The sequence below is a fragment of the Solea senegalensis genome, linkage group LG9 (genome assembly GCF_019176455.1).
Source record: "Solea senegalensis isolate Sse05_10M linkage group LG9, IFAPA_SoseM_1, whole genome shotgun sequence".
NCBI lineage: Eukaryota > Metazoa > Chordata > Actinopteri > Pleuronectiformes > Soleidae > Solea > Solea senegalensis.
Window position 1 is genome coordinate 9,640,894 of NC_058029.1, and position 23,331 is coordinate 9,664,224.

Below are 23,331 nucleotides of genomic sequence, written 5' to 3' on the forward strand. Positions count from 1 at the left end.
TTGACATTTATCATGATAATTATTGACACTGAATTGTTTATTGTGATAACTACATTAGAAGTACATTATCACCTGTAAAGAAACACTGGCAGCTATTACTGATTAGGAAGTTTGGCTTATCTTTCATATCAGTCTTGTCTGCAAAATTGACCTGCAGGTCAGCAAATTAACACAGTATCTGTACACATTGTATATATAAGTGTTATATTTAAGTGATCATAAACTATTAAACACTTCCCCTTCAGTGAAGAGCCCAAGCCAACACTGTACACATCTTAGCAGTCCTATTTTTCTGTCTGCGTGTGAGCCTCTAACAGATTAGTCTCAGTGTCTGAATGTCTGTGTGTGCACATTTGTGAGCAGGCTACGGCCCCTCTGACCGAATTACAACCATACTCACTCCTGATCACAGCACCAAGTGTAATAAATCACGCCTGCATGTGTGCATGTAGTATCTGTGTAAAACTTATGAAAACTTTTCATAAAATAACAGGGGTATGACAAGAAATGGCACAGACTATGATTGCATTGCGAGTGATAATAAGGCTGTTACTGTAGATACGAACACTGAATGGTGAAAACAAACAAACACAAACAGAGGAAAAACTGATTTGCACTGTGTCAGTATCTAAACGTAAATGTGTACAAGTGTATCACAGGAACCTGAGAGGTGTAAGAGTGACTGATTAAGTCAGTCAGTCAGTCATCATCTACCGCTTTATCCTCAACCAGAGGGTCGTGGGGGTGCTGTGCCAATCTCAGCTACATCGGGCGATAGGCGGGGTACACCCTGGACAGTTCGCCAGTCCATCTCAGGGCCACACACAGAGACAGACAACCAGACAACCATTCACTCTCACACTCACTCGTATGGTCAATTTAGATTGTTCAATTTACCTAATCCCCACATTGCATATTTTTGGACTGTGGGAGGAAGCCGGAGAACCCGGAGAGAAACCACGCACACACGGGGAGAACATGCAAACTCCATGCAGAAAGGCCCTTGTTCCAACTGGGGCTCGAACCCGGGTCTTCTCGCTGCAAGGCAAGAGTGCTAACCACTATACCACCACCGTGTGGCCTGTGATTGAATAAGTAAGTGAGTTAAAATATACAACCCTGATATGACACATAGGAATATATTTTTCTTCATGGGGAAAGAAGTCATTTCAAGTGCTTATCCCAGCCATGGAAACACACATGTTAGGTTTCCATTGTGGAAAACTAAGGGAGTAGAGAGATCAGAGCTCTGCAGCAACATCCAAGTGGCCTGTTCTGAGATGAAAATATTTTTTTGCAATCCAATACCTTTCTTTAGTTATTTATAATGATATAGAACAACAGAGAAACACGGACATTTTCACTGACTGACCCACCCTCTTGAACATTTAAGGCAGTTTACACATTCATGGAGTCAGTTAAGTTACTTACTGAAACGGACATTATACAGTGTATAGAAAGACAGCCAGACATGTCCTAAGTCCGATACATCCCTTCAGTATGATACAATAGGCTTACTGAAACAATGAGTTCCTATTCCATAATGAATACAACCAACTGGGAATGTAGCAAATTAATTAGACAAAAACATGCTGCTTGAGTCCAAATGACCTACATTCACTGTGATGCCTGTAATGCTTTCCGAGAGTATAAACAGTGGATGAAACCAAAGCTCTTAGGCTTTTCATAAAAGAAATGCTACTTGTTTGGTAGAACAACAGAACACAAACATGATAGGAGGCACAATTTTTAAATTCACTGTAAAGCCTTTTTCAGTTAAGTAAAATAACTTAACCAACTCATCACACACATAAACGCTGGTCACATTATTACCCATGTAAAGATCCAGCCTCTCAAGCTGAATTGGTGCCCACAATGTAATCAAAACAGTTGACGAGTGTGTGAATTCCTTCAATTTGAAGAAACACAATGGTGCTTTTAGTTCTACTCACCAATCCTTTGATTCCTGTCTGTTGCTCAGTGACTGTTTGGGAATAAAGTTGCTGCTCAGTTGGGAGGGGTTGACTACTAATTGCTAGGTTGAGGGTTTGACTGTAACAACAGTGAGTAAAACCTTCTCCCGGAGCCCCGAGTACCAAATATCACTGACCAAATCACTGAATCTAAGTTAAGTAAGTAAGTATTATAAATATAATTTACCCTGCAATTAATATAGAGCAATAATAGTATAACTGGTCTGTTATAATAATGAGTTCAAAAATATTTTTAAAATCCATGATCATAGATTTGAAACATGGAATAATGGCTGGGAGACACATCAGTGAAGAGTACAAACATCTAACAAAGTGAGTTTAAGAATCACTTCAAGAGCGCACTCAGCCACTTATATGTGAATAGTCACCCATGTACATTAGATCCTCAGTCATCTGTGTGCAGACTTGAATTTCCCCTCCTGTTGTTGAATGATACACATCCTGGTCCCTCCTTGGGGCCACTCCCCTATCACACACACACTCTGTCCTGCTGGCTAGCATACCCCTTGGGTGTCATGGTGTCCCCATGGCAACCAATATTTACACCACTTGACTGCAGAAGAGTGCAGACCTCAGTTAGGTAGCAGCTGTGGACATAGCACTCATGCGCATAAAGGGCAAGTGACCACAAGAAAAAGAAACAAAAGCAAATGGACATAAGCAAAAGACAGATTAATTACAGAGTTTTTGAAGTGATTATAGGAGATGTAGGAACTCACCAGTTAAGCATTTATTTGCAGCTGCTAGGCAAACAAAAACCAAATAATTCAGCATCATGCCTATATATTTTCATAGCAATGCCACCTAACCTGGCTCACGGACAATATCAAAGTAGACGAAGATTATGAAACGCTAATAGAGAAAATAATAAAACATTTAGATTGTATCTTGAATAGGTTTAATGTACAAGGGAATCAAACATGAAAAGGATTTAGGGATTAACCTTTAAAATGTGGCAATGAAAGCACTGTGCATCAATGGAAATTGGAATGAGCACAAGTTACACATGTAACCACTGACTTGAATCACACATTTCATCCTATGCATCTGTTGCCATACAGTGAAATAGTAACAAATGCTGGCAACATCTTTGAAGTAATCAGTTTAGGCTCTACACAATCTGTTTCACAGGGGTGAGAGAAACAGTAATAACCCATGGGAGATACAAAGAAAACACCACACCTCAGGTGCTAAATGAATTGTTGCTCATTTGGGATCAATTATGTTGCTTACATGCTTTATACTTATTTAAAGTTTTCCCCATCAGGATGTTATAGCTAAGACCTAAGGTTGAGTCAGCAACTTGTAATCCAGGAGTATCAGTGTCACACCTGTGTAAAGTAGAGAAATCCACTTCCTGTAATAGCACTCCATCTTAGTCACCCTCACCCCTCCTGTCTTCTGCTCTACTCTATTTAATCGTCTAGTCATTGTGTCACTTATGACCAATGACACACAGACACGTTGTCGTCAGTTCAAAATAAGACACATATTCCAGAACAATAACAGAAAGCCAGAGACACAAATAAATTACACTACTGTCTGAACAACTGGAAAAAATATATCAGTCTCCTCATTAGACATCAGATTTGACAAGACATAACTGACACTTCTGTATCATATAAGTGAAGCCAAAGTGTTTCCAAAGTATTTTTGCATTTCATCTCCATGTTTCTAAGTGCTTTACCAGAATATTCTACCTTAACATCAATTAGTTCACATGCACATTTAAAGTGTAATTCTTGTGTTTGATATGTCCACATAAGCAAGGAGCTGGAATTGTTACCGCACTCTGCCTCCAGCATACACACAGCTCCTGGGTGGCCAACAGGCTCACAACGGAGGGAGGATAGAGGGGTAAAAATAGGGAAAGAGGGAGGCATGAGGGAATCCCAGGTGGCACAATACTCCACATGTACAAGAGCAAAGAAATAGAGCAGCAGGATGAGAATGGGAGGGATTCAACATTAGAGAAGAAAGGAAGGAGATGGAATGTAAAAGCAAAACGACAGGAAATAACAATTAGTCTGTTCTCAATTACCTAAACAGCCTGTTCAATTAGCTCCTGCTGGAGAGAGAAGGAGATAAACACATACGTTTCATTGTTGGTTTTTAGAAGACACTCACAGCTTATAGACCACCCGGGACCATTGTTTTTTTTATATATACATACATACATACATATATACATATATATATATATATATATATATAGAGAGAGAGAGAGAGAGAGAGAAAAGGGCAAGCGGAAAAGTACAATTGTAATGAGGTCAATTGTAATGAGTCACTATTGCTGGTTTGCAGGGTAAACAAAAATAAATAGTAAGTTCACAGGAGAAAAAAAACAAACTTAAGAGGTAGAAAAGTTAATAGCCCATCCCCATTTGGAATGTGCACATGGTCCCTGCTGGCAGCTTTTGCCTCTAGTTTAGAAATTAGCTAAATTACAAGTATAGTGGCACAGAATGTGACTTCTCTACCATCTCTATCTTATCGGGTGATACTGTTGCTTTGGCATGTCAGCTGGAGTGAGGGGAGTCTGTCTCATCTGTACACAGTACACTCACTCACATACAGCCTGTCCGTCTGTCTTCCACTCTGACAAACCCACATACCACGCTGACTAACATATGAGTGCAGGCCTCCAGAAATAAATCTGAGCAGCTGCATAATACAGACAGATACAGTCTACTGTAGATTCTTGACACAGGCAGTAAGTTGGTGTTAAAGGTGTCTGCTGGTGGGGTTTTCTCCCCAGGGCAAGAGGGTGGGAAATAGCAGAAAATGTTGGATAATGTAAGGACACACAATCATCTATGAATACAACCACTTAGTTATGGAATCAACTATTTCATTCCAAAAGTTAATTATGTTCACATAGACCAAAACTGACACTGGCTTTATCACACTTGTTTTACTGTATGAAGTATTAAATACATGAATTGGCTATGCAGGTTATACTGTATGCTTTTGATCTAGCATGCTCAGTCAGTGTGTACTAGTCTGTGAAGCTATGTATCCCTACCCTCTCTATTTAAAACATGACAGTCTGTGAAATAGATGCAGATATTACTAAACACATTGGCGCCACTGCCAACATCCCAGCCTCAAATGCTCTCTCTCTCTCTCTCTCTCTCTCTCGCCCTCTCTCTCGCCCTCTCTCTCTCGCCCTCTCTCTCTTCTCAAATTTCATACTGGTTAAATTTAACCCATCATAAAAAATAACCATAACTATCCAGATGTGACCACATACACAAACATTTTCCTCTTTGCTACAAGTACATTTGGTACAGCCTTTCACTCAAAAAGAACAACCCGGGAGCTGCCTTAGTCAGCAGTGCCGCTAAACCAGTGGCCAACCACATGAACATTAAACGTATAAATAGAGTTGATTTTGTGGAAGGTGCGTGGGTTGAAGAGGATGTGACTGTCGCTATCCAAAATCCTACTCTCAGAGTATTTTAAGTGGGCAAATGGACCGACAGACACACATGGCAGATACTACGTGAAAGATGGGGGCTGATATTTTAGTCCAGTGGGCACAGCTTCAAACTGACAAGCAACTAGCAAAGTTGGTTGATCTCCCTCCAGACACACTGCTCACGTGTTCACACAGACATCCATGTACACACATGCATGGACATTCGGTAGCCAATAATTATCTCTGGGTGTGTGCTGAGGATAAACAGACAGTTATTTGTAATTCCATACTGTATTTATCTGTAAAATCTTTCCACCCCGTCTTCATGAGGGTGTGTGAAACAAGGTTAACACGAACAACAGATGCACTCAAAATGAAACACATGACCTACCAGCAGTGAGGCAGATGACAACAAAACACTCCAGATGTTGTGCTTGGGAAGGCTTGTTTAGTTTCTTACCCGTGTTACTTCACAAGGAACTTTGGGGCAAAATCTAGACATAAGAAGTGCACCGAGCCCTTTAAGCCCTCATGATAAATGGCTGGTGTGGGACTAATCCATGTGACAACAGTAAAACTCACAAGGTTTTGACATCACAAATGACTGTCTCTAGAAAAGAAAGGCAAGAAACATGCTTATTAAACCTAACCAGCTCTGCAAAACACATAACAGTAAAACAAAAAAACACAAGTCAGAGCTGTTCTTAAAAATGCAGTAAACTTATGTTTCCTTCCTTTCATTTATTGCTTCCTGACTCATTCTATGAGAGTGGATAAAACAAGTATCAACAACTGTTGTTTTATGAGCTATGTTTCATTAGAGCTGGGTTATGTAGTAAAGTAGCTACTCCAAGTGTGATGACGAAAGAGAGATCCCAGCACAAAGAAAGTTGTCATGGTAATTTATATGGACAGAAAAGTCACACACTGACTGGATTAAAAAAAACAACTCATATGGCTCCACTGCCAACTGCCCCTTTGACCAGTCGACTTGGTAATTTAGCCAAAAAGGATCTTGAGTGTCTGAAATAACAGTGTTTAAGAGAAACTGCCTGAGGTGACCTTTGCTTGAAACTTTAATTCACCTCATCAACACTCTTCTGAGCAGTGTCACACCCTACTCATGTTGCCACTGAAGAACATCCGTGTTTTAATGGATCTCTGCTCCACACTGCTGTTGAGCCTTTAACCACACACAACGTAGTAAAGGAGTAGCTTAAAGCTTCCTGAAAAGCCAACACGTGAGCGATAAAATGTGTAAGCCCTCTACAGTTGCAGCAGGACACAATAGCAATTATAATAAATATAATAATTTGCATGTGCTGAGCTCAGAACTGATGTGTCTAGTACACAGATCTTGCCATAATTACCACCCACACAGCATATAATTATACTGATGAAGAGTCAGACCAGGTCAATGAGCTACTAATACTTCACTATATTGCTTCAGTGATACAAATTCCATGTAAATTTCTCAAACCTGTGTCCATTGAAACTGATTAAAAGGTTTTAAGGCTTATGTGTCTTTACTACACACAAATCTACTGAAAACTAGCACAGTGGTATTCAGTATTTTAACCCTACCATCACTACTCCAAACATGCAGAGGTTAACTCCAACTTGCCCTTAGGTGTGAATGTGTGAATGATCATCTCTATGTTTGCCCTGCAATGGACTGGCAGCCTGCCTTTCGCCCTTTATCAGCTGGGATTGGCTCCAGTGGCCGTGATATCATGTCTTTGTTCATAGTAGACATTCTTCCTTTTGTGTGTCAGGAAAAGCAGGTGTTAACATTAACAGTGCCCTCTGAATTGTGACAGTGAGCCAGCAAACAAATTATGCAGACTCTAAAAGTGACACAGCTAACTGCATCTCAACCTTCATTCATCTTACTAATTGCACCAGTGGCTTCATAACAGCACAATATAATAATTAGGTGGCAATACGAGCAAGACATGGGCTCAGCTAGTGTGATACAAACACCAAGGAAAGTCCTGATAACAGCCACACGTCAACAGTGAACAGCACCCACAGTTGTTGCTGTTGTTTTTGTTCCACCAGCAAAAAGGTCTAGTCACTTTGTCTCCTCTAGCAACCAATTTTTGCATTATGCTCAACACCATTCAGAGTGGTTCAGGCCCAGTGGCAAAATGTGACAATGTGACAGTAAAGGCAGAGTAAACCGGTGTGGCTGCTGGAAATCTCTCTGCTGCTAGCACTGACAATGAATGTCTGTACAAACTGTAGACATAATGTACCTTCATGAACTTCAAAATAAAGCAAAAGGACTGAATAAAGATTTTAATGTAATTTTTGTTTTACATTGTAGAAACACCGCAGATAGAATACAGACTATTTGTGATTAATAATTCATTTATAAGGATCATAAGAAAGTCAAGAGGAAAGATGCAGTGCCACTTTTTGCACTGTGTGTTGGTGAGTTAGACAGGATTTTCAAGACACTCGCAGGAAATATTAACTTTTTTCTCCATTCACGATTATCACAATAGAATGTATTGTAAGTGACTGTTTTAATCACAATTAGTGATAATATCTGATTTTGTCCAATCACTAGTGTTTACAATTATAGCCTGCCACTTAAGATCAAGATATAACTTCTGTATGTTTGTTTTTTTGTTTTTTATAAACAAGATACATTTTGCAGCATAAAAAGTATATATTGTGAACTATTAATCGTTCCATGTCAAAACAAACTTCTTTTTCTCAAAAAATTTGACTTTTTTCACTTGACCTGCCCTCTACTGACCACTCAGTGGCCCCCAGGTCATTCGCGTTTGTGACCCCTGGTCTAAAGCATTAATTAATGTGAACAAACACAGACAACAGACATGTGAACAAACAGCTATGTAACTACGCGATACTACAAAAGGGATAGTAAAACAGTGAAACTTGAGTGCTTAGAACCATAAAAATCACTATAAACGTTTGATTTTACTTGACATGAAACTAAAGACCACAAACGAGGCACTACATTTACGTTAATTAGTAGCTGAGCACTTCACAATTGTCCAGAGAGTTCGTTGTAAGTTTAGAACACCGTCAGAGAAACAATACAAACGCTTTTGTCCTTTAATTGAGTCTGTAATTACTTGAACTTACCCGAACGGCGGTTTTGCGGAGTCAGTCATTGTAGTGTTTACAGTATTAACGGTCTTCTCTCGAACCGAGCTCCCAAAGATCCGCAGTTGCTCTTTTAGACCAGACTGACATCCATATTCAGTTTTTGTCCACCTGCGAGTTAACACATCGACACTGCGTTAGTTAACCGTCTGTGTCGTCGCGTTTTCCAGCAACTCACTGCCTCTACAAAAAGCTCGTTTTTAAAGAAGAGTGGAAGAACTTTGTATTTTAAATGACAAGTTCAACAAGTGACAGTACGCAGATATGAGGTGACAGTTCAGAGTGACCTGTAGCACACTGTAACCCTGCAAAGTGTCCACCAAAGCTACGACACAACAATAACAATAATAATAACAGTAATCATAGTAATAATAATAATAAACCCTCCGTTCAGAGTTAGAAAGAAAACTTACTTTAGTCAAAAGCACTTTTGCTGGCTCATCCTTGTGGACGGAGTTCCTTTTCAAATCCACTTGATATAATCTCCGTCTCCTCACCGGATGATTTTGCTTGAGCACTGTAAAGGCAACGAGAGTAAAACAAGTACAACTTCCTCTTCAGCCTTTCAAAATAAGAGGTCGCACCCTGACTCGCACGAAGTTTTGCCTTTGCGCACGTTACATTGTTCAATTCTGTTTACTTTCCCAAATCAGATTCATGACTTGGAGTCATGAATTGAAGTACAGGACAACGCAGAGACGTGTAACAGTGGTATTTCAGTCAAAATCAAAGTATGACAATTGCCACTTAAATCACGTGATTAGACAGCATTTTTAGCACAGGAGATGTTGATCCACTGCTGCCGCCATTAATACATTTAGATGTGTTATTATGTGACTTTGGAGTTTAAAATCCTGGATTTACCGAAATGACACCAACGTCAGTCTCTGTGAGCTAAAAACGCTGATGTTCTCTTTTAAGATATCCTGTTTGCACAGATTTAATTTGGTGAGCCTTTAGCTTGTGTCCCCCATTGGCAGCCATGTTTTCAATGTCAACGACCGTCCGTGTGCTTGCTAGTTCCCAACTGGCGGCGTAAATAAAATCAGTGCTTACAATGAATGAGCCTCTAACGAACACGCTCCGAAAACCTGAAAACTATAACGTATCCCTATGGCGTCATACGTTACACCGAAAACCCATTCGTTTAATGTGGAAAGTAGTGGTCCACGGTGTTCGGTGATTTCTGCTGCGTCTTGCTAACTTGACGCAGGTTCCCTCCAGCCCGCCTCCGTGAGCAGATCTCACGTCAATCATCCTCAGTGGGAATTCACTGAGCGCCAGCTGGAGAGCGAGGGAGCGACTGCTTCACAACCACAACACTGGACCTCCAACACTAATACACAAACAAACACTGCGGTAAAATAAAGTACATAATACAAAAAACGCTGACCTAGTATTAGTATTAGTATTAATATTAGTAGTAGTATTGTTATTGTAATTATTATCAGTAGCAGGGTAGTATGATAGTGATTCTTCTGTTGCTGCTGCAAACAACATACATAAAGTCCACAATGCCTCATAAAAATTCAACGAAGAGAATTCAAATCTTTTCTCCCAGCATGCTTTGTGCTATTTTAACAATGCACCGCCTCCCTCCTGCACAAGTGAAGTATCACTCTTCGCCACAAGATGTCGCTCATAAACCACACTAATTAACAGGGCATTCTGCTGCCCTCTCCTCGACAGTGGACAGGTGAGACTATCACATGAATTAACAAATGATATAAACAAGTAACACTATATAAACTCTATATTAAAAAAAAATTCTCTGCATAGTAATGAATGATAGTAAAGAGTGATGAAAGTAATACATATAGAAAATGGTAAAATAAACAAAACAAAAAACACTGTTACAGTACAGATCATTACATTTTTACACGTCTGAACTTCTTGTTTTTTTTCCTATCTTAATTATTATTATATTGTAAGAATTATTGTTCATTTGCTGAGCAGTAAGGCACCCATGGGTAGATTTTAATTGATATACAATAGTATTCTTTTTTCCTTTGTGGTCATCTGGCGCCCCCTGCAGTAGATGGGGTCGGTCAGTGGTTAAGACTGGTACACAGTGTGCAGAGACATCATGGGCACAAGTTCAACTTCACCCCTGGCAGGTTGTGCTCAATTCCCTTGTAAGACGCTTTGGATAAAAGTGTCTGCTAAACGTCAATGTGTGTGTAATGTAGATGGCGCCCTAAGCAACTGCCTATATGGCCCATGTGAGAGCCAGTCTGAGGTTGGGCAGGGCAGGGCACAACAGGAGAGGGCAGGGCAAGACAGGGCAAGGCAGGGCAGGGCAGGGCAGGGCAGGGCAGGGCAGGGCATTCTGAAACTGATTCAATAAATAAATGAAAGAAAAAAGAATACACAACACCACACAGACCATTTGCCTTCAAAACTATGCAGACATTTTTCAGTGACGGTAACATTCATTTTATTTTGGCAGAAATTGAAAATAAAATAATACAATTATTTTTACAATCATTTTAGTTGTTGGTTTTCACAACCACAGAATGAGCATAGGCCGCCATGTTTTACAATAGCCAACGGTGGACAATCTTAACATGAGGGATGTTCAGCTGCACCGTATGACTTCACCAATAATGTGGCTAAAATGTACACACTGTACCTTAAAAACTCTGCAGACATGCTATCACAGACAGACATCATTTTACATCAGCAAAGCTCTTTGTTGATCATGATCACATGAGTGTGGTATAACAGATGTATTGTGTTGTGTTTTGCACTTGTGAGGTGTGAATTGTGAGCTCCTGATAAGATCTTTCAGTCCCACTTGGGGCCAAACAGGAAACAGCAACTCATCTGCATTTCTGCTTCTTTGCTTACATGAGTGGACTTCTGACTTAGTCAGTGACTTAGGTTCACCATCACTGTTCAGTTTGGGACGTAACATCCAGACCGACAGAAGGAAAAAGAAGCTTGGTCTGGAACCACTCATTACCTGACAGGAAAAGGCTCCACTGAAATCTCACCATGTCAGGTGAATCCATTTTTTTTTACTAACTAAATAAGTGACTTACTTGAACAGTCTTTGTAGTGTTGTTGGAATAATAATGTTTGATACTGCATGATGCACGAAAAACATATTAATGAAAAATACTGAAATCTGCATCTTTTTTTGCATTTCTAATTGCATTAGATATTTATTGAAAGTTATTTTCAAATTTTTGAAAAACAAGAAATTAGAAAATATTGATAGTGTCTATCACACTTTCTTTGAAATTGTTATTTATGCTATATTTTATTAACATATAAAGACACAATTAATTGTCTTATAATTATAGTCAAGGGTGGAATAGTGTAGATAAATATGAGTGCACTGTATTTTACTAGTAAAGAGAAGCACATTTAAAAACCACAATGACATGACAAACGATCAGTTGAAAAACACGTTTGCACATTTCCTAATGAATTAGTCTAAAAAATTACCTTCACTCTTCACAGTTACACCAGGTGTTAATATTATTTTGTCTCTTCCAAATGTGCAAGGATTACTTTTTTCTCCACTAAGTTACGTTCAATGGCCACTAGATAACATAAAAACTCAAAAATTCAAAGGTGTTTTTTAGTTTGTTTTGTTTCCTTTTTTTTAAGCTGCAATATATCAGCCTTTACATACAAGTGGTGTGTTATTGTTGTGGATATTTTGTTTGTGATGTTGACAGCTTTAAAAGAAAGATATACTATACTGATGCTGGTATCAGTCAATATGGGACTGTTTTAATGTGGCCATTTCATAGTGTACAAGATTTACACCTTAAGTTCAGGTTGTATGTAATGTACACATTGAAATAACATAAAATCCTCTGTTTGCAGATACAACAACAAATGGCATCATCAACGCCACATCGTATGACTATTTACCTTACGATGAAAATGACTTTATCACACCCTGTGAAGAAGTGGATTTAAAGAATTTCGGGATGGTGTTTGTTCCCACTCTGTACAGTTTGGTGTTCATCATAGGCTTTCTAGGTATGTGTGTGTGCGTGCTCTTCTTCTCTTACCTCTTTCTGGGACATTCTCTAATAAAAGACACTTCTTTTTTTTATTTATGGGACAAAGCCTGATCTGAAGAAGTGCAATGCAGAGTCTTTTTTTCATTGTGTCTATGTTAGAATGTTGTATGTATCAGGATTCAGAGAAAGACAATCAACAGATGCAGGGCAAAATTAATGAACTCTTACAGACACTGGTTAACAAATTGGCAAGAGAATAAAACTAGAACTAAAAGCAACAGCACCGAAACGGCAGCGATGCAGACAAACCAGCACAGGACACAGACACAATACATGAGAGAGGCAAGATAAATGAACACAGGTGAAACACATCAGTGTGGGGCACACATTCACCAGACCAAGAAAGCAAGTAGAACCAGAGAAAAAGACACAAAGAAGAAACTACAAAGTAAAAACAGTCGCACCAGGCAAGAGACACAATGACCGAATCTCCAAAAGACAACCAACAGCAGATGCATGCAGAACATGCAAACTCAAAACACAAAAACAAAATACAAAGACATAATCCAAGACAGACTAATAAAAGCCCAGATGAATCATAATATGAATCAATTAACAACCCCTCTTTCCATCAGGGAACAGCCTTGTGGTGTGTGTCCTGGTGAAACACCGCAACCAAACCAACTTGACAGACATCTGCCTTTTCAATCTGGCCCTCTCTGACCTCCTCTTTGTGTTCATGCTGCCTTTCTACTCTCACTACTCTGTGGTCAGTCAGTGGACATTTGGAAGCTTCATGTGCCATTTCATCTCAGGCTGCCACAACGTCGGGTTCTTCAGCAGCATCTTCTTCCTGGTTGCCATGACGCTGGACCGCTACATCGTCATCTTGTACAATCACAGGCTGGCGCGGCGGCGCACTCTGAGGGCAGGTGTTATTCTGAGCGTGCTTGTCTGGCTATTGAGTGTGTGTGTCTCCCTTCCAAATTTCATCTTCACTAAGATTACAAATGACTATCACGGGCTAGGATGTACCTACGAGCCAGATAACATCGCTTGGAGGTTTTACAGCGTCATAGCCAAAAATATGCTGGGTCTTGTGATTCCCCTGCTGGTGATGGTGGTTTGCTACTCCAGGATCATCCCTGCATTGGTGAACATGAGAAGTGCAAAAAAGCACCGCGTTGTGAAGCTGATCGCCTCCATAGTGGTCATCTTTTTCGTGTTCTGGGTCCCATACAACGTCTCCTTCATCTTGTGCTTCCTGCACACTGAGGGCATGACATCTGATTCACAGAACAGCTGTGAATTCGACGTGAAATTGAAGGTGTCAGTTGCAGTCACTGAGAGCATTGCTTACACTCACTGCTGCCTGAATCCCATCATATATGCATTTGTTGGGCAGAAGTTCATGAAACGAACCCTGCAGCTGCTGAGGAAGTGGGTTCCGGGGATGCCCTCCACGTGTTTGACGGACAGGTCAGTCAGGAAAAGCTCAGTCATGTCCAGGTCTTCTGATGTCACTCCCATTTCTATCATGTAAGTGGAACGCTTCATGGGCATCACCTACAGTGTTTTTTATCCAGGCTGCCTCCTTATATAAGCTGACTGCAATCATATATGTTACCATGTGTAGACTTTCTTTGATTTCATTTCAATTTGTGTTTGGTCGATTATTTCTTTGCTGTAACAATACTTCTTGGCAATAAATCTTTATACCATTGGAAAGCCTGTTTATTTCCCTTATAAATGGTGCCACATTTGTAAGGGAAATGCATTTTTGGGTTGAGGCAGCAGAGTTGAGTATGTGGGTTCTTCTATTCCGATGCCAAACAGCTTATTCTGCTACTGCTACTGTTTGTTGGAAGAACCATACACGGCCACAACAGCCTGGCATCTCCTCCTCATGCTGGAGAGATTGGAATTGTCTGCCTGCAGTCCTGCACCTCAACCCCATTGAACACTTGTGGGATCAGCTTGGACGTGCTGTTCATGCCAGAGTGACCAACACAACCACATCAGCTGACCTGCAACAATTGCTGGTTGAAGAATGGGATGCCATCCTACAGCAGTGTGTGACCAAACTGGTCAACTGGCAACTCCACAACCCACATACTCAACTCTGCTGCTCAACCCACAAATGCAAATTGTTCGCACACCTTTTAAAACGGAAACAAACTTTCCAACGTGTAAGATTTATTGCCAAGAAGCATTGTTACAACAAAGAAATAATCGACCAAACACCCATTTCCTTACTGTTTATGCTAAGTTTAGATGCTGTGATGATAAAAGAAGGAAAATTGCACCTTTTCACAGCCTGTAATCAAAAAGTTGTTATTCTTTGCTAAATGTGGAAAACAAAATGTATTGTAGTTTAAAAAAAAACAAAAAAAAACATGTATATACAGTATATAAAAAAAATAAAAATTGTTTGTGTTTTTCACTTTCACAGTAGAAGAAGTTTAAATGATCAATTATGCTGCATTCAACCACTAGTCGTGGATCGATGGAACAAATTTTGATTTATCAAACATGCAATGTGTCAAATACTTTTCATATACTTTGACTTATGTCTCACATTTCAAGTAGAACATATTATGCATATTTCCTGTTTTAATCCACAAATGTCTCAGTTCATTTTACTGCTATGACTTGCACGGAGAAATGCTCGTTTCATGCTCGCTTGTTTATGTTGTTGGCAATTCTTTTGTTTTGGCAAATGTTATCGATAAAGTTTTAAACACACATCTCTCCCAAGAGTGTTCTTTTGAAGGTTTGGTGTTGTAGTTAGTGATGTATGTGTTATAAATCACATGCATCACATTTTGTGATTTACCTGGTTAAAATAATACATGTTTAATAAATAACAGCAAAAAGGTCCAGGTTTGTTCATTAAACACAAGGACATTTAAGTTTTCAGAATAGTTAAGTCAAATTAGTAAAAGTATTGCAATTCCTGATGAGCTCAAAGTTTGAAAAGTTCATCTAAGGAGTGTGTTCTGGACTGAAAAGAGAAGCAAGAAAAAGAGAAAAGTGCCTCATTAGAATACTTTTCCCCTGCACTCCGTTCTTGTCAAAAGAAAACACAGAAAGGGACATTTCTGAGAAACCACAGTAACACCTCTCTGCAGGTTCAACGTGAGGCGGAGGAAACAACAGACGCTCTGTAGTTCACCTCTTACCAGAAATGTGCTATTGCAGCAGGATTTGACTCAAAAGGCAAGTGATGTAACTGGAGTGGATGACTTGTGAGCCTGGTGCAGAGACCAAGAACATATATATACGTTCAGGAGCGGTGATTGTGGTAAGGATCTCAGCTTCAAATTGTTTTATGTTGCTGTTCATTTCATCTCTCATTTCTATACCTTTAAACTCAGTGCTTAGTGCTTAGTGTGTGTGTGTGTGTGCGTGTGTCTGTGTGTGTGTGTGTGTATGTGTGTCAGAGGGAGAGTGACAGCCACAGGAAGTGAGGGTCGACGCTGGTGTCAGAGCAAATGGGTCTGTCTGTGCTTATAGTGGGAGAAAATAGTTTGAGTTGTGGTTTAGATGCATTAGATTATGGTCAGAGTAGGAGGTACTCTGTGATATTCATAGAAAGATTAAACATGTCATTTATTTCTCTGCTGTGTGATGCTGTAAGAATTGTATTGGGGACGGCGGGGGGCGGGGCTGTTTAGCTGAACTGCTAAATGTTTGTTTTGAGAAGCTGTTTGGATGTGACTCACGAGATGATGATTCAAGTTAAAGGGCAGGAAAGTCCAAAAACTGTTTCTTAAAAAGCAATATTCTTTACAAACACTTTGGAAGTAAATGGAGGAAAGAGTATTTTCATGAGCTCAAGAAAACTAAAAGAGGACTGATCACACTGTCAAAATGTAAGTTATTTCATTTTGTATTAAGAAAAGATTTAACTGGTGATTTGACAAATCCACTCAAATAATTTGACTCTTCATATGGCAAAATAATACAAAATTCATAAGGATTACAGCATGCAGAGGTCTAATCAAAGCTTGTAAGCACATGATAAACTAAATAATCAATAAATTAATAGGAATTTCAGTTGTTTTCGCTTTTTAATATCTTTAATTTCTTTATTGAAAACCATTAAGCAAAGTTACAGCAAATTCAGCAGTTGGTTGTTATACTACTAAATAACAGAGTTGTTGAACCCAAACCTAGAAACAATTCATGTAGCATTGACGACCATTGTAGGTTTGAAGAAACACAGGAACATTCAGGCTTTTTTCTTGGACAATAAATGCCATTACTGTTATTTTTTTATACTTAAATTGTTTCTGTTTAACACATTGCGATATGTCTGCTGATATCTTGAGTCTTAAACATTAGTTTTGTTAATAGTTTGGTATCACTTGACTATAAACTTGAATTTGTCCTTGTTTTGCCACTTATTAAAACCACAAGTTTTATGTTCCTTGTCACACAGCAGCATGAACACATCAGAGGTGGCGATGTATGACTATGATTACAACTCCACCTGCGAGCAGGCTCCCGATGAAGATTTCCCAATCAGACCCACAGTCTTACAAGTTCTTTACTATGTGCTGTTTTGTCTCGGTCTGCTGGGTATGTTTCTAAAAGGCCGGACTTTTTAATAAAACAGCAAATATGCATCATGTCTGAATCACACATTTGAACACATTATTATTATATTTCTGGTTCTATTTCTGGTTCTAGTTTGTGTACATCAGGGGTCTCAAACTGAAAACTGTTTTTGAGTTTGAATTCCCCTGCTGTAAATAAACCCAAATAACGGCTAATAATTCAAAAATGATGTCACAGGTAACAGCACGGTTGTCTGGGTTGTCCTGCGGTACATAAAGCTGAGAACTATGACGGATGTTTGCCTCCTGAATCTGGCTCTGTCTGACCTCATGGTGGCCTTATCCCTGCCAATCTGGGCCCACAATTTCCAGACACTTGCATCCTGCAAACTGGTGACAGGAGTCTATCAGGTGAACGGTCTTTGGCTACATGTTATTTAGAAAGCAGAAGTCATGTTTCATATTGTATGTTGTTGTAAATGATTGTTCTGCATCTGGAATGACGAGGGCCTTACAAGGATGGAATAAATGACTGTGTGCTATTTGTGTTATGCGATTCTGCAAATTGTACGTTCCACCAAAAACTAAGCTGAGATAACATTTTTCCACAGCAAAGTCAACCGTCTTTGGGTGATGCTCCCTGCTTTATGTCACATCCTGTTCTGATTTCGCTTCCTTCTCTGTCTCTAAACAGCTGGGTTTTTACAGCGGCACGTTGTTTGTGACCTTAATGAGCGTGGACCGCTACCTGGCCATCGTCCATGCTGTGGCTGCCATGCGAGCCAGGACACTTCGCTATGGGATCATAGCTAGCTTCACTATCTGGCTTATCAGCATCGTCATGGCAACACCCCAGGTGACATTTGCCTCCTTGGTGAGGAATGAGGATGACGAAGTTGAGTGCCAACCACTGTACCCAGATAATACGCAGCAGTTCTGGCAAATGCAGCGAAACTTCAGCGAGATCACAGTGGGCCTTTTCGTGTGCCTACCAATTATGTTTTTTTGCTACATAAATATCCTAGTTGCCCTGTCCAAGTCCAGGAACTCCAACAAGAACAAAGCTGTAAAGTTAATTTTTATCATAGTGTGTGTGTTTGTGGTGTGCTGGGTCCCCTACAACCTCACAGTCTTCCTTCAGACGCTGCAGCACTTTCATATACTCGACAACTGTCGCGCTTTGAAAGCCATGAACTTGGCCATGGGCTTTACTGAGATCATTGCACTGGCTCACTGCTGCCTCAATCCAGTCATATATGCATTTGTAGGGGAGAAGTTTAGAAAGTCACTGGGCAAAATGCTCACTGTATACTTCTGCTGGACCAACAAGGGTAGCAGCTTTACAGAGAAAGAGACATCCAACACACCAGTGAGATCAGATCACTAAGTGTGTGCGTGTGTGTGCTTGGTATTCCTTATGTCACATTATGGGGACTTGTCTTCCTTATGGGAACAAAAATGAAGTCCCCATGATGTAAATGACTACATTTTATAGTGAGGACATGTTTTAAAGTTAGGCTGAGGTTAGGTTTAGGTTAAGGTTTAGGTTAAGGTTAAGGTTAGGATTAGCAGTTTCCAGTAGTAGTTATGGTTAAGGTTAGAGTAAGTCTCCAGGAAATGAATGTAAGACAATGCAATGTCCTCTGAAGTCATGGAAACCAGTGTGTGGCCGTGTGTGCGCATGTGTGCATGTGTGCGTGCGTGTGCCTATGTATAAAATGAAAATGTACAGAATGTTGAGAAAGATGTTTCCAGATCATTTGATTCAAAGTATATTCATAACTTTGGTAAATGAATGTTTTTGTAAAGTTTAATAAAAACAATGAATCCTGACTGGTCTTCATTTATTCTGTTTATTGCAGGAACTTTGAGTTTAAGCTGTTGTTCTGATGAGCTTGTGTTCTGATGAGCTTGTGTTCTGATGAGCTTGTGCCTGGGGCCTTGAAGTTATTCAGACATTTTAGGTAGTCATTCTTGGAGGCTGGCAATGAGTTGACAGGAAGTGAGCAGAGCATCGCAGCAGAATCCCTGTGTCATATTACAATAATTTCAAGAAGTATTTTTCTAAGAAGGCTCAATATCTTCTTGTCTGATTATAAGTGATGCATTAAATTCAGTAAATCTCAGTGCCCTATAGATATTAATCAGACCTTTTCCCTGCACAGAGAAAGTAATTTGACACGTCTGTGGCTGTAAACTTCACTGATGTCTGAGTTAGTATCACTTCGCCTATGCTTTAAAAAAAAAAATGCACTCTCTCAGCTCTGCAAGGCTCCAACTATGTATGCGTCTGCTGATCTGGTCTTGATCATCTGGCATATTTCAAAGCAAATGTGGACTTGTGGTGTAGTGTACCCGCACTCATGGTTCATGTGATAGGAAGTAGCAAACCATATCATATACAAAACCCACAAGCCCACCCCGATGTCTCAGTTATAGATGTATGGGAGTTATATCATTTGCTACACTTCTCACAGCCGTGTTGTGAAAACCATTTCTCGTTTCTATTGCATCGCGTATAATTGCTTTGCATTTCCTTTTTTTAATTTAAATTGACCATCAAATTCAACGTCTTGTGATCCAGAATCCACCAATATCAGCAATTGTCTAGACAGTGCAGGCAAGTAAAACATTTTTTTTTTTTTACACACACTTCTTATGCTCATTATGAAACGATGACAAAAGTGTAATGCAAACAGATTTGCAAAATGGTCAACTGTTATTTCATAAGTCTAACGTAAGTCTAAGTGACATAACACAAGCTGTGACATGACATCAATAATTCATGTTGTGGTTAGGGTTAGGATTATATTCTAAATTCGGCAGTTTTGATTGATTCCTCATTAAGAGAAAAAGAAAAAAAAATCCACGGAACTTTCTGCTAACTTTCCAGTATCTAGACAGTTTTACTATATTTAGTATAATTAAGTATAATGGTGTACTATTGTCAGATCCTAGTTATCAGTCAATTATTTGCTTTTGTATTGCAACTGCAACAACATACAGACCAATGTTATAATAGGGTTTTTATTAGTTTTAGTTTTTATTTATTTTGTATTTGCCAGGTGCAAGATTAAAAAAGGTCATAATAACACGTTTTCTGTTATAAAAACCCAGCAAAAGATGCCATTAAAAAACAGTTAACAGTTTTAAAAAGTTCAGAGTCTACAAGGAAGTAGACTGAAGTGCAAAGTGTGCATCATAGTGCTGAGGTTGCATGTGGTTAGTGTGACAGGTAAAAAGCCATCCGACTAAAGACACACATTAACATAACAATGTAAATAATAATAATTGATTCACATAGACGAACCAACTCAACCCAATTAACTACAAAACATTTTATTATGAATGAATGAAAAGGCGGTCTCAAAAACAACCTTTCAAAATTGCAGACAGAGAAAAATTAATATTTCAGTGACCAGACATTTTTTTTTCAAATTGTACACACTCACAGGGAGAACATGCAGACTCTACACAGACGGACCCTCCAGTAAAGGATCTTAACCAAACAAGAGTGTGTGTGTGTGTGTGTGTGATACGTTGGTTTTCCCTGAGCTCCACCATCCAGCAGATTCAATCTCACTTTGGAACTTCATAACAAAACAAAAAAAACCTGCACACTTCAAGTGAATAATCATAACAAAAATAATATAATCTCTAATTAAAACAATCATTATGAGAATCATGCACTTACTGAAGTTGCAGACTGCAGGGTTAAAATAGGGTTAAATAACTGCGCACAGCTGTTTCCAATCTTGGAAAGTAGGTCTATTTTTATTTTTTTCCCCCCCAGAAAGATGACCATGGCTGCAACTATCACCGTCACTGCTTTCAGTGGAAGTGAGAATTCATCTGTAACAAATTCACTGAGGTAAGAAACCTACTGAACACGCCACGGACAGATCACTTTTATCATGTCTGTGTTGCGTCTTTGCCACGCTGCTTTGTTGCCTGCTGTTGCTTCACTTTACTGCAAGCGGAGCAGGATTGTTTTAATAGGAGCTGACAGAGCTTTTCAGTCAAATCTATTTGTGTATTTTGCACTAACATCCATTTTACTGGCTTAGTCTCAGGCATTGGGCTGTAAGTTCAGAGCTGGGTTATTATTTTCACAAAGGGTGTCAGGTTTTTGGTACAGTGAGTGCCATTTCCATGACGTTTTGTGAAAGGGTGGGGCATTGGCTTTTGGGCTGAATTGAGAGAAAGGGTGTTTTCAACATTTTAACAAAATCAGACACAAGTCAAGTCTTCATATCTATGAAGATGTAAAATTTGCTGTGGATCCAGATGATGAGGATCAAAATAAATGTTTAGCTTGATGATTGATTTTTTGTTAAATTTCATTGTATTTATTGGAAACAACAATTAACTGCTGCGTGTTTCTGGACCATGGAAGAAACCAGAGAATCCAGAGAAAACCTAGGCACGCATGAACAGCCCTCGCGAACCACGGTCTTTAACTGCAAGTCAACAATGCTAGCCAATGCTCCGCTATGTGACCCGCTTCTCTTCCTTGGCTTGTTATTTGTTAAACGATGCAGCTTATCACTACAGCATATGGAACTGTAGTACATGTGGATATGTTAAGAAAGATTGCTCAAGAACCAATAAAATATCTAAAAACCTTTGATTGATTTGTTTTTCCTCAACAGCTCGACCACAGCCTCCTTCACTGAAAACTACTTTTACTATGATTACCCGGATGAAGGCTTTGGGAGTTGTGTGTATGAGCGTCATGGAGCCAGTTTCCTTCCAGCTCTTTACAGCATGTTCTTCCTCTTCGGCCTTGTTGGTAACACTCTGGTCATCTGGGTCATTGCCTGCAGAGTGCGACTTCGCAGCATGACCGACGTGTGCCTTTTAAACTTGGCTATTGCCGACCTTCTGCTGGTGTCCTCCCTTCCCTTTCTGGCCCACCAAGCCCATGACCAGTGGCTGTTCGGAGATGCCATGTGCAAAGTGATCCTGGGAATTTATCACATCGTGTTTTACTGTGGAATCTTTTTCATCATTCTGATGAGCCTTGACCGATACTTGGCCATAGTTCACGCTGTTTACGCTCTGAAAGCACGGACGCGGTCTTTTGGGCTGATTGCAGTTGCTGTTGTATGGGTGGCTGGATTTTTGGCCTCTTTCCCAGACCTGATCTATCTCAAACAACAGCCTGGTACTAATAATATGGCTCAGTTCTGCTTTGCTGTATATCCTGCTTCAGATGATCCCAGTGTTTCCAACGTGCACTTTTGGAGGGTCTTCAGCCTTTTTAAAATGAACTTCTTTGGTCTAATTGTCCCAGCAATCATCATGGGTTTCTGCTACTCCAAGATTGTCTGGAGGCTGTTGCACAGCCACTCATCCAAGAAACAGGCCATCCGTTTAGTTATTATAGTGGTAGCTGTATTCTTTTGCTGCTGGGTCCCCTATAATGTTGCATCGTTCTTCAAAGCACTGGAGTTACTGCATGTCTATACAGCATGCGATAGCAGCAAAGCCATCAGACTGACTTTAGAAGTAACGGAGGCCATTGCATACTCCCATAGCTGCCTCAACCCCATCCTCTATGTGTTTGCTGGGGAGAAGTTCAGGCGGCACCTGATAAGGTTGATAAACAGGGCTCCCTGCAGACTGTGCCAGGTGATCAAGGTCTTCTTACCCCAGGATAGAATAGCCAGCTACTCACAAACCACCAGCCTGGATGAGAGATCCTCTGCTGTATAAAGTGTTAATATTCAGGATGTGATGCTTAATGCATTTGTATGCTTGCATATGAAATGGGGATATTCCCTGTCAAGTATTACATTATATTATATTTTTGTATAGGCTATTAAGAGACACTTAAGTTAGATTTAAGTCTCGGGCAACAGAATGGGAAGGTTTCAATTTTGGCACTCAGGAGGTTAGGGTTTAGGAAACAAACGTAAGCCATTTAGTTGTGTATAAGAATATAGAAAAATGCCTCGAGTATGAATTAAATCAAAAGGAAAAAAACTGCCCGATATTATAGTCTTATGAAGTTCTATAGAGAATATAATTTAATTTTTTTTGATACAGTACATACACATATATTTTTTATATATATATATATATTTTTATTTTTTTTTACATAATCTTTCACACTGTAGCATATAAAATAATATTTAATGAAATTATACTGTAAATATGTATATTTGTCTATATAAGACGGACATTTTTATTTTATTTTAATGGTTTTGATTTCGTTTTTCCTTTTA

General features: G+C 39.5%; 4 protein-coding genes across 12 annotated transcripts in view; 3 read left to right on the forward strand and 1 right to left on the reverse strand.

Annotated features, from left to right (window-relative positions):
* cobl (cordon-bleu WH2 repeat protein) overlaps positions 1–9,142 on the reverse strand; it is a 46,284-nt gene extending 37,142 nt beyond the window's left edge. For 3 of the 5 annotated variants that reach the window (XM_044033734.1, XM_044033732.1, XM_044033729.1), the window contains exons 1-2: positions 8,970–9,141; positions 8,536–8,667 (exon numbers count right to left, since the gene is read on the reverse strand). In XM_044033734.1, the coding sequence (XP_043889669.1) occupies positions 8,536–8,564 (29 nt within the window). In that variant the 5' untranslated portion in view covers positions 8,565–8,667; positions 8,970–9,141. Of the gene's footprint in view, positions 1–6,999; positions 7,017–8,535; positions 8,668–8,969 lie in introns of those variants that run through there. The other 2 variants (XM_044033733.1, XM_044033731.1) reach the window with 2 other exon arrangements.
* Positions 9,143–11,390: 2,248 nt separating this feature from the next.
* Positions 11,391–14,937, forward strand: LOC122774216 (C-C chemokine receptor type 3-like). The gene is made up of 3 exons (XM_044033309.1): positions 11,391–11,560; positions 12,397–12,555; positions 13,175–14,937. The coding sequence occupies exons 1-3, from the start codon at positions 11,554–11,556 to the stop codon at positions 14,080–14,082; spliced, it is 1,074 nt and encodes a 357-aa protein (XP_043889244.1). The 5' UTR covers positions 11,391–11,553; the 3' UTR covers positions 14,083–14,937.
* A 759-nt stretch (positions 14,938–15,696) lies between these two features.
* On the forward strand, positions 15,697–18,934 carry si:cabz01093077.1 (C-C chemokine receptor type 8). Of its 4 annotated transcripts, none has more exons than XM_044033311.1 (4): positions 15,697–16,414; positions 16,984–17,123; positions 17,340–17,512; positions 17,796–18,934. In XM_044033311.1, the coding sequence occupies exons 2-4, from the start codon at positions 16,988–16,990 to the stop codon at positions 18,486–18,488; spliced, it is 1,002 nt and encodes a 333-aa protein (XP_043889246.1). In that variant the 5' UTR covers positions 15,697–16,414; positions 16,984–16,987; the 3' UTR covers positions 18,489–18,934. The 4 variants fall into 4 exon arrangements, with proteins under 4 accessions (XP_043889246.1, XP_043889247.1, XP_043889245.1 ...); XM_044033312.1 differs by having other exon boundaries at positions 16,987–17,123; XM_044033310.1 differs by having other exon boundaries at positions 15,697–15,843.
* A 571-nt stretch (positions 18,935–19,505) lies between these two features.
* Positions 19,506–23,163, forward strand: cabz01093075.1 (C-C chemokine receptor type 4). 2 transcript variants are annotated; one of them, XM_044033494.1, is made up of 3 exons: positions 19,506–19,721; positions 20,895–20,972; positions 21,754–23,163. In XM_044033494.1, exons 2-3 carry the CDS (start codon positions 20,899–20,901, stop codon positions 22,817–22,819), a joined length of 1,140 nt encoding a protein of 379 aa, XP_043889429.1. In that variant the 5' UTR covers positions 19,506–19,721; positions 20,895–20,898; the 3' UTR covers positions 22,820–23,163. The 2 variants fall into 2 exon arrangements, with proteins under 2 accessions (XP_043889429.1, XP_043889430.1); XM_044033495.1 differs by lacking the exon at positions 19,506–19,721 and having other exon boundaries at positions 20,774–20,972.
* The last annotated feature ends 168 nt before the right edge of the window (positions 23,164–23,331 follow it).